The 11,292-nt window shown below is 38.2% G+C and overlaps 1 protein-coding gene across 2 annotated transcripts in view; it reads left to right on the top strand.

The window, feature by feature from the left end:
- The first annotated feature begins 329 nt into the window (after positions 1-329).
- LOC111151066 (estrogen related receptor gamma) overlaps positions 330-11,292 on the top strand; it is a 229,146-nt gene continuing 218,183 nt past the window's right edge. For both annotated transcript variants that reach the window (XM_022508802.1, XM_022508801.1), the window contains exon 1: positions 330-385. In XM_022508802.1, the coding sequence (XP_022364510.1) occupies positions 330-385 (56 nt within the window). The remainder of the gene's footprint in view (positions 386-11,292) is intronic.

The following is an 11,292-nucleotide window of genomic DNA, read 5'->3' as shown; positions in this document are numbered from 1 at the left end:
CAGTCCCCGCGGCTCTCCGCGCCCTGCCTACCTGCCCGGCTCCGCTCGCCGCCGGCAGCCTCCCGTCGCCTCCCTCCTGATTGGGCAGACGCCCCCCAATCGGCTGCGCGGCTGGGCCGGTGGGACTGCATATGTAAAGCCCTACTTCATATTAATAAGCTCCAATCGGGGCTTTAAGTCCTTGATTAGGAGAGTGTGAGAGCTTTGGTCCCAACTGGCTGTGCCTATAGGCTTGTCACTAGGAGAACATTTGTGTTAATTGCACTGTGCTCTGTCAAGGAAACTTTGATTTATAGCTGGGGAGCACGAATAATGGTTGCCGGTCGCACATGGATTCGGTAGAACTTTGCCTGCCTGAATCTTTTTCCCTGCACTACGAGGAAGAGTAGGTACCTTTTTCTTTCCTTTTGAAAACTCGCCGTGGGGGTGCGTGTGCGGGGGTGGGCAGAGTGTATCTTTGCACACGGATTCAGGTAATGCCCTGGGTACGATGTGTGCACGAGTGCTTGTTTGTGTCTGTCTTGTGCCTTTTGTGTTGAGGGTGATCTCCTAATTCAGTAAGTCGAGAATTGTTCTCTGACTACAATGTTACCTTTGAGGCAAAGCTCAGTGACTGTCAGTAAAACAGCTGTGTGACAGTCACTTCTTATTCAGGTGCTAAGAATAGGCACTTGGCACAAATGCTTAGCGAACTGTTAAAATGCATCTTTTACTAGGACCCATTTTCCCAAGGAAAGATGTTTTAAAATACAATATTCAAAATGATTTATACTATTGAGTGCCTCTTATGTATTTGCAGTTTGACAGATATTTTCAGCTCCCTGTCATTTCTTACCGCGCAGAGTTAGAGGCAAAATTGCACATTTACTAATTCTCCTTCAGAGAACAATTTAAAAACTAGCCCTGTGCAATTCAGGGCTAGAATACTGTTGTTTGCATGGTTAGCGTTAAGTCAGCACTTAACTGACAATCAGTCCATTAAGTAACATGAGATTTTCACACATTATAAATATTTAAGGGGAGGAAAAAAAAAAAAAAAACTAAAGAAGAAACAGTAGTGACTTTTAAAATTTTCCCTTGAACAGACAACACTGAGATTGTGGATTTGTGTCATGTATCACGTCCAGAAAATAGGGAAAAGTACTTTTGTTCTTAGGTGCAGTTTAATTCGGATTCATGAATATCTTTATGCACATGGATTTGTGTGTATATGTGTATATATATCGGTATCTATATCTTTGGAACACTAAAGGTGGGGGAGAAGTGGATGGGGTAGGACAAGTCCATTAGGCATTCTTGTGTAGAAGAGTAGGTCATAAACTTAATTTCAGCCCACTGTTAAGATAATGTATTAGTCTACCCTGAGACCTGTCCCTGGATCATCTTTCTGTTGAGTCAGTTATACCGCTCTGCTTTCACATTACAGTAATACCAACTGTAATAATTCTGAAAAAAAGTGCTCTTGGCAAACATCTCTCTACAGATTGTGAAGAAAATCTGAAACTCTCGACGAGGAGGTAGTGCATTATAGGTAGATGTCCACTAGCTGTCCTTTGTGACTGCATATTGCATTGCTTTGTAATTAAGTAAGAGATGAAAAGTGACTCGCACTGTCAGTGGCTGCTCGTGTGTAGGGGTGCGAGTGTGTGTGGATCTGTCTCTGCACGCTTGCACGTGCCCTCACACGCACGCTCTCTCACACTCGCATACACACTCACGCAAGGGCTATTCTCCAAGAGATGGGCGTAGGAGGGACTGAAAGCTGGCAAGGTTGCATCCAGTTCGACAGACTCAAGGCCAGAAACAACCTTAAATTGTGTGAAAATAAAAATGAGAAATAAACAAAGGTAGGACTGCCCACTCAAGTGGGGCTTGAAGGTTAGTGCACCGGGGGTCGTGGAACTGGAGGGTGTAAATGTCTTCCTGTCAGGGAGAAGGCGTTATCCACGCTCACCCAGATTCTGAACTTTCTTCTGTAAATAAATAAAGAAAACAAACTTTAAAAATCCCCCAGAGGCTTCTTTTTAAAGTAGTTTTCTTGAATTTAACTTCTTATAGCTAATTTGAATAATTAGTTTAGATAAGCCTCTTAAAGCAGATGCATTTAAATGAAATCAGGGCACATGTCCTTTTGGCTTTGGCGCAAGATTCAAACTAGCTTTCTTTTTGGCTCAATTAAAAGTCATCTTTAAAAAAATACAGATTTATTGTCTGGATGCAGTTCTGATGGTTACGTGGTTCACTGGACAGACAGAAAGATCTAATGCTAAGCAACGCATCTGCCTCTCTGTCTCAATTAATAAACCACAGAATTTATACATGCTATTGATATTCATAGTAATTGTACTGGGTTAAACCCTATCACGTGTGTGTATACATAGAAATGAAACCAGAGTTATGCAGTTTCAGAGGAAAATACTAGCCAATTTCTGTTTTGGAGGCTGTTAAAAAGATTCGTACAATTTATTGACCACCATTAGGAGAGCCTAAAATGTTAACCTATAACTATGTGTTTTTTATTTTAGGAAATGTGCCAGCACATTAAAGGACATAATACTTGAGACCTTGTTTCACATTTAATAGCAGTAATAACTGATAGCATAAATAGATGAAAATAATATATCTGCTCATTTTGACATATGTGTCCGTCTAATCATTCTAAATGAGTGTGCTCATCACATGAATCCCTTTCAACCTCTGATTAAAATGTAACATTGACTACAGGATTATAGAGCGGACTTAATTTTACTGACTGTTTTAACAGTTGTCACAGCTGTTGGAAGAAGGAAAGGCAATTGAAACACTCCAAAACAGGCAAGGCAAGGAGGGAACAGTTTAGTAAATTCAGCCTGATCATTGAAATCCCCAGCATTGCAAATGAAACAGATTTGTGTTTTAAAATTCCTCTTTGGAGCTTTGCAAGTTTTATTTTGTACGGTCCACTCTTTCTGTGTCTGGGTTTGTTGTTGTTGTTGTTGTTGTTTTTTCCCTCGGCCTCGTCTCTCCTTATTAACAGTAAAATGTAAATTGAAACACAACTATCCAAAAGTAATACTGTAACGTCAAAATGTATGAGATGAAAATAGGCAGGAAGAAAAAATTTGTACAGTAACAACAACAGCAAGCCTAACTCCGAGTGGATACATTTTTTTTTTTTAGAAAAAGGAGCTTGCCTAAATCACTTTAAGATGTGGTATTATTTGAAAACTATGAACAGACACTTCAAGTTTATTTTTCTAAGAAAGAACACCTAAACTCCAGACTTAGAGCTCATATTACTTTCCCTCCTGTTTCTTCTCGGTAAATCTGTTGCAAACACCTGCAGCCTTAAAGGTAGGAGGTGTAGGTGGGGTTTTCAGATGATTTCTTTGTAAATTGCTGGAAGTGACAACTAGCTGCACTTAGGGGTGAGTGTTCCTGAGCGGCAGAATCTTGTAGCCTTGCCCATCCCTGCACTAAAGTGAACAGATTAATTCTATTTTTCTGAAAATTTAATAGCCATTGTACATATCCCAAACTATAGATAGTCAAGATAGCCAGACAGTGTGTATTATGTAACATGTGATTTTCTCCTTCGAGTAAGCCAAAATAAGTGTTCCTGAGTTAATGGAATAAATGTGGGATGGGAGTGGTGAGTAAATGATGGGCACCCCATGTTTCACCAGCCCTTTGTGTCAGTATATTTATGGATTACCTTATAAACATTTGGTGGTTAAGTTTAGAAATCCTCCTTTTGACAGAAAGGGCCGGAAAACAGCTTTCCCTTTCCTGGGCAGAGGCAAGGGTGATGGTGTTGGCTGGTTCTTATAGTGATGGTTTCTCATCTTAATGTGTTTATGGCACTGCTGCTTTATTTACTGAGCCTTGTGTGTTGCAGCGGTAATTAACCCATGTTATTAGCAAAGCCCTTGTGGATATCCATTAATTCTCTTGCATGGATGATCATTTTTCCAGTGTTTTCCCCCCAATAAGGTATCATTGTTCTTCTTTTTTTATTCTAAATTGATGGCCTTTGATATATTTCTTTGATTTAATCTGACCTGTAATATATATTGACCATCTTATTAAAAAGGGTATTGTAATTCTGTTTTTAAAAATGCTCATAGAAGCTGGAGAAAAGATTTTTTTTTCCTCCTTTGGTTTTCTTTTCAAAGTCAAAAAGAAAAGAAATTAAGGTTTAAAAAAGGAAATAATATAGGAAATCAGGTTTAACTCCAGGTTTTCCAGGTTTTAGAATTTACAATAATTTGGGTCTTTGAGGTCTTTGAATCAGATTTTTACTTAGTTAATAACACTTTAGGCATTTTTTATAAAATATCGAGCCAGCAGAAAAATACTTGTGCTTCCTGTGCTGAGAAAAGATAAGGACCGTCTCATTAGCTGGGCCATACTTTTGCAATTAATTTTCAATACATGGTGCTATTCATCAAAGAGGGCAGGTAACTTCTCTATGAGTCTATTTAACAATACTTTCACAATACCTTACTCCTGGAAGATCTACAGACAAAGAAGAGACCTTTCTTTTGGGAGGTAGGCATAATGCCTAGTCTCAAGTCCGTATCACTTGTGAAAAATTCCTCAACATTTGTTTTAGCCTAGTGACTAAAAAAAAATTTCTTTGTTTTACTTTCAAAGTGCTGTGCAGCACGGAAGGTTTGGCTTATAGGATTTCATAAAACAAATTCAGATCTGTGCCCGTGGTGGTACTTGGTCAGACAAGTGGCAATTAATGGCAATGATTTCTGTGAAACCAGTTAATATGAAATAAACTTTTTAGAGCCACCTCTGAAGCATTTGGAAATAGAGAAGAGCATCGGAGGTATTTCAATAGAACTTTAAAGTCATTGCAGTAGCTAAGCTTGGCTTGGAATTTTGCTTCATAGCAAATTCATGGAAGAGAGAAACAATACAACGTTGATCTGTTCTAAGTGCATATGAGCTCCGGCCCTCGCCAGCTCTCTGGAGAAAATCTTTGATTACACTGGCCCAGTTTGTTCAGTTTTTATCTCTTTTACATCCACTGGCCTTGTATTAAATTGTCATTGTCCTAAAGCACATGAGATAGAAATGAATTGCAGTTTGCGACGTTCTCTGACAGTGAAATATTTAGGTTCTCTTTCTCCAGTCATACTTACGTGTATATTTGATAGTGCAGGGATGACACCAGGCGTCTCTGCCGCTTCTCATTCTCCTCACTGCATTTCGTATGCTTTGCTGTTGATTATTTTCACCGCCATGTGTATATGGATATGCACGGTTTGGACTATTACACATACGTCAGTACACACATCGTACTTTAAAATCCAGAGCAGTCCGTAGAATACACACACGTGTGTGTTTGCGTGTATAGATGCACGTGAAATATGTACCTCTATGGGAAGAGGTAGGCTGCTAACAGTGCTCATTACATTTATATAATAAAGTGAATCTCAGGTATTTTTCAGATCGATTAGTTGCCAGTTCAATTTGCCAGGCATGATTTTAACCTGGAAGTCGTGTTTCGGGTATTTGCCAGGTTGATTTTAAACTGAATGGGTTTAACTATACAGAAAGACAGGTTAACAGGTAACCTAATAACTCGATTTGTTTCTGATTTTATGAATTTTTAACTGCTATCCTTCCTAAGTTTAAAAGCTGGTAATCATAAATGATTTGTAAAATAGAAAATAAGCTACTAATATTAAATGCATAATTTAATGGTTTGGGCCCATGTCCAAGAAATAGTTTTGAATCAGCTCTTGGCTACATTCTTTTTTTTTTTTTTTTTTTTTATTCAAGGGCCTGACAAATATATCTGAATGTAAACATGATCGCTCTCAGAGAAATGCATAAATAGGAATTTTATTTATCTGTATTACATAAATATGTCATTTCCTCATTTTTTTCCCTTTTTTTTTTTTTCCCCTGAAAGCAAATATAGAAGGCTAGTAAGTGTTCTGTTTCTCTAAAGTACATCACAGATTTCAGAATTTTTGAATTTTACTCGAAGGGGTAAGTTTAGAGATCTGTGACTTTGCTTAGTAAATCTGAATGAGTGTTGAGAAAGAACCTCAGCCAGCTGCTCTTTGTGTTGTACTTCTTGTTCTTATTTATATTCTGGTTTAAATTCCTGGATTCATTTCCTATCTTTACTTGTATGTATAGCACTTAAACAAATTTGATGTTTCTCTCTCTCTTCTTTTAAATCCTACTGTTTCTTTTTGCCAGTGCATCACATCAGAGCTGGCTTCTTTATTATCTGAGGGTGATAAGTGACAGCCTTTGCCTTTTGAATGATTTACCTGGCATCTCATTCTTGTCTCAAGTTCATTTCAGACTTCTATATTCTAAGATCTAGGAAACCTCAGCTACTAAAAATAATTTCCATTCAGAGTTTTTCAGCAAACACATCTTTCCTCTCTACTTTTTTTCTTGACAGAAGTGCCAGGTGTTTCTTTTTCTCTGATTTGGACACGATTTCTCATTATTTTCCAAATGTATTTTCTAGTCAGTTATACAAAACCATCAAATTGAGAGGATTTAGATTTCGCGGTAGTGGTGGTGTGCGTGCGTGTATGTGTTTGTAGGCACATGTGTGCCCATGCATGTTATCAGTCCCCTTTTTATTGAAAAAAATTTTTAAAATGTTTGGAGGAAACTTGCTTTTTATGTTTTGATTTCTTCAGATGCCATGCCATCTTAGTTTATGGCAACAAATGTATATTTGGAAGAGAACTCACTAAGGCAAAGCATTCAAAGAAAAGGTGCAGTTTTAAATAAAATGACTTCTCACTGGTCCATCGGAGTGCACTTCGGTATACTGGCATGGACCTGTGTGTGCCTTTGAATAGAGATAGGCAACACCCAACCCTGGCCATCAGAAATGCAACCTATGGCTGTAGCTTTGGCACTTAAAATCTCTTTACTGCTTCAAGTATGAAACTCATGGAGAGCCTACCTAAGATTAGATTACGTTGTTTAAAAAAAAAAAAAAAATGAATTTCAAAGTAAATTTATATTTTAATTATAAAAGGCAGTCTTTGTCCTATACGTTCTTCTGTGCTTTCTCATACTGCTGAGAGTGACACAGAATTGCATATATACTTTTCATCATTTTGATTGGAAGTACACATTATGTGTAATATGCCTTGGCAGTACTTACCTAGCCAAAGAAAACAAATTAATACTAGGCATATTGAAGGCTGTCAGGCATATCACAGATGTGTCAATTTAACTTCGCTTCATCATACACCTTCTCCACAAACAATTGGTTAAGATGGTACTAAATAAAAGGGAAGCTACCGATAAATTCTCCTATCATATCAGAGATTGATGGCTAGGAGAAATGTAATGAAAACCAGCCTGCTCGCCTACTTCTCTTTAAAACTCTGTGGAATACAGACAGCATAGACAATAATGAGTTTTGTACCAGAAAAACAAAAACAAAAACAAAAACAAAAAACACAAGGATGGGGGAGGATAACTTAAACATGGTCAAATCTTTCTACTCTCTTGGAAGTAACAAAGGGTTTATTGTTTTAAAAGTCTCTGAAGTGGTGAGCCTCCGTTGCTCCTGAGTGTGAAGTAAATAAAGACTTTAAGAAGTGGAGAATCAGAAGGAGCATGGGCAATCCATCTTTAACAAGGGACATCTCTTTTTGTTGCATTTTGCATACATTTTCTGAGGAAGATAAAAGTCTTGGGCGTTCTTTTCGTATGGCTTATTCAAAATGCAAAAAGAAAAATGAAATTTGAAAAAGAACTTTTGCACAGAAAATAGGCAGATGCATATTAACTTTTTTCCCTTCCATGGTCAGGATGGTTCCCTCGCACATGAAAAATTGAATTTTTCATCGATCCTAGGAAGATTTTGCTTATTTATAATGGCTTTTGAGTATTTAAACAAAAGGCACGTTAAATAAATGCTCACTTTTAATGCTTACAATGTGAACTGAAATGTTTTAAAAGGTGTTCTTTTCAAGGCAGTTATTATATTTACATTTTATAGTTGTAAGAATTTATTTTACTTTGAAAAGTGTCTAAAATTATATCCATAGTTAGCAAAAGTAGCAAGTAATATGAAAAATTATAGAGACCAAGGTACTTGTTTAGAGACAAGTATTCAGATATAAGGTTCTTTAATCAATTGCCCTTTGCCCTCCGTAATTCCAAATTATCACAGAACTTGAACTTCCCCAAAAATGTAAGCTGGCTGTGTTGAATTAGGTTCATTTTCCCATAAACGAAGGAATCCTCTGACAATGCTTTCTTCAGCATCATTAATCTATTAAAACAGATCAGATATTTTAAGGAGGAATATTATGTTTGCAACCCATTGTTCATGACCCAGGAAAGGGAAATGTACATATGGTTGATGAGACTCGCGTCTTTTTTTCTATGAGGAAGTAACTGTATACAGTTGGTGCTGGGTCCAGTAAGTGACAGAAGCATCCCTTTATCCATAGACTTACATGAGACTTGCCTCATCAGTCATGGGATTATAGTGTCACAGCTGGAAAAGCAACCATCAGCTGAATTATACTGAACTCCACACTTGGCTTATTCCTCTTACTGCTCTACACATCTAAGGAGAGGCTCGTTCTGGTCTTGGAGTCTATACAGAATCAGGAGTTGGGCTCAGGTGGGAGCATATGGCCGCCTTTTTCTGTCCTCTCCTAGCCATTCAGCACAAGGAGGTGAGGAACAAATGGCTAATTTATGCACAGGAGCCCGAGCAGAGATTCTTTCCCAGGGTCAGAAATTTATTATTCAGTTGTTCAAGTACATTTTAGATTTCTCTTATGTTCTATAAATGTCATTGTTATCTTTCATGCTCCAAAGAACTTCCCATAAATGATTAGGTGTGTCTCTCAATTCGTATGAACTGGTCTAAGCATTTTTTAATAGATGGAAATGGAGAGCAGATCACCTGCTCAGGTTGGCCTGGGTGATGATTTGTTCCTCATACCTTTATATGGAACTGTTCAGTTGGTTAAGTCTGAAGAATGAGAAAAATACGAAGAGGTTATACACTCAAATTATATATTTTTTAATTTTTTTTATTTCCTTATAGTGAACAAAACTTTAATGTCTAGAGCATTTATGAGGGTTGTAATGATTGGAAAATCTGTCCTGAGAATGTGGTCACCATATGTGACAGCCTTGCTTTCTATCTTGTCTTCAGTTTATGGGGTAAGTTTGGTGATACTGTCTATTGTCTTACTTTGCTAACGTAATGAACCTCTCTTCACCCACACTGAGATAATCTGAAAGGTGGGGGAAATCCCTGCTCCGCTCTAAGAAACTTCCCTCAACCCCCTCCATGGCAGCGATATTTTCTTTGAAAATGTCTGTTTCTATTCATCTGTTTTGCTAAGGGATCATTTACTTTGATTAAAGGTAAGTAGGTGAGATTCATCCGTATTTGCACACACAGTATATTCTAACCCCCTCTCGAATTCCAAAGGGCTTGCCTTCAAGTTTTCATATTTGTTTTCCTTTGTTTCTGTTTGTTGTCCATTCTAGTTGAGCGCTTTTATGGTGTTTTCTTGATTGTTGTCAGTTTGGGGTACTCACTGCTGACATTTTTGTTAAGTTAATGTCCCAGCACAAAAATCCTTGGCAGCCTGGAGTCTGGCTACAGGGCGTGGAGGATACAACTTCTGTGTGATTGTGTGTAAATACAGTTAGTTAGTTGGGGGTTTATCAGATAGCTTGGCAGAAAGAGAGAGGAGCAGTACAAACTGTTTTCAGTAACTGTGCTGTTCATACACCTGATAAGATTGAGAGAGCTTTTCGAAATGCTGATAGGCTTTGAATAAGAAAAGAATAATCACTCTGCTACTGGCACCAGCTTATCGGAACGAAGTAAAATGCCAACACTTTTACATTAGCAAAAGTAAATGTTTTAGACACTCTGTGCCTTTTTTCATTCAAGTTAAATAGTAGGGCTGCTTTTGAGTGTGCCGTAATGAATAGCAGGATTTATTACCTTGACTAAATTACAGGTGAATATGTTGATAAAGGAACCTTCAGCATCACCAGCAGCTTCTTTGATAAGCAGGTGCATCTAGGCTGTACATTCTCTGGAGAAATTAAGTACGCCTTTTCCCACTCCAGTTCTATTAAACATCATTTCTGATGTTAGAAGATGCAGTTATGTCCTGTGTCAATCGAGTCCCCTTGTTTTCCAGCAGAGGGGTGACAGGCATTTGAAACTTAGCTTATCAGACTTGTAAAAATGCTTGTGTGCTGTTGTTAAGTAAGTTAGGGCATGTGGACATTGATGTCACTTGTGCTGAACCAGCAAAGTCCTATATAAGAAATCTTGTTTTTGCCCCCCCCCCGGAATGGAATGAGATTAATTATAAATTTAGGATGCTTTAATGAGCAGATAAATGTATTTGTCCAAGCCACAGCCTATTTTAAAGCACCTCCCCTGACAAAGAGAGAGATATTGGTTTTGCTCTTAATATAAACCATTAACTTTCCCAGCTCAACCATCTTCTCTTCTTTGTAATTTGACGCCTACAAATAATTTGGTGTATTCAGATTTGATAAATGATAGTGCAAGAGCAGATTGATTGATTTTGGATTACTATTGATTACTCTCAATGAGATCACTGTGACACACTCGAATCAATAGTATTCGATTAAGCAAGGCACCAGCGTTCTATACATTCAGCAGCAGCGGGAGATTCGGGAACAGAATGTTCACTGGCTGATAAATTGACAAAGCGTTCAGCTTTAAATAGCCCTTTGTTCAGCACTAGTTCCTTAAAATATATTTCACTGGAAAGTTCGTTTTTGCAACTCTGGGCCTTTCTGTGGAAGAAAGGTCATCAGTTTAAGGTTTATTAAATTTTAACTAAAAACAACTGAGCTCCATTTAGGTGTAAAATAATTTAAGTACTTACTGCAGGCAACCTTCATGCTTTGGAGCTGTTGCTCAAAGGTTTCATTCTTTTATGAAGATGTCAATTGTAAACATAAAAATGCATCACTGGAAATGTAATGGTTTAAGATTCAGGCCGAAATAAAAATTCCTGCCCGAGGAAAGCACTATAATCAAAATAAGGTGGTCTTAACTTTGCTCAGAAGTGGGCGTTCTCCGGAGCCCCGCTGCAAGGCAACTGCACGTCGAACCCCTGGAACCCCTTGATCATGCGCACAGCGGCTGTCGCGGCTGCTGCTTTTCCTTCTTATCCGAGGGCTTCCCTCCTGTCGCCGGCACTCCACGCGGAGCACTCAGTATCATTTGATCTCGGAGCTGCGACTGCTGCTCGTCCACGGGGTTCTTTCTGTCCTGAGCAA

Source organism: Enhydra lutris, unplaced genomic scaffold, assembly GCF_002288905.1.
Source record: "Enhydra lutris kenyoni isolate GAN:26980312 unplaced genomic scaffold, ASM228890v2 scaffoldscaffold25, whole genome shotgun sequence".
Classification (NCBI taxonomy): Eukaryota; Metazoa; Chordata; class Mammalia; order Carnivora; family Mustelidae; genus Enhydra; species Enhydra lutris.
This window is presented reverse-complemented; position numbering and strand designations above follow the sequence as displayed.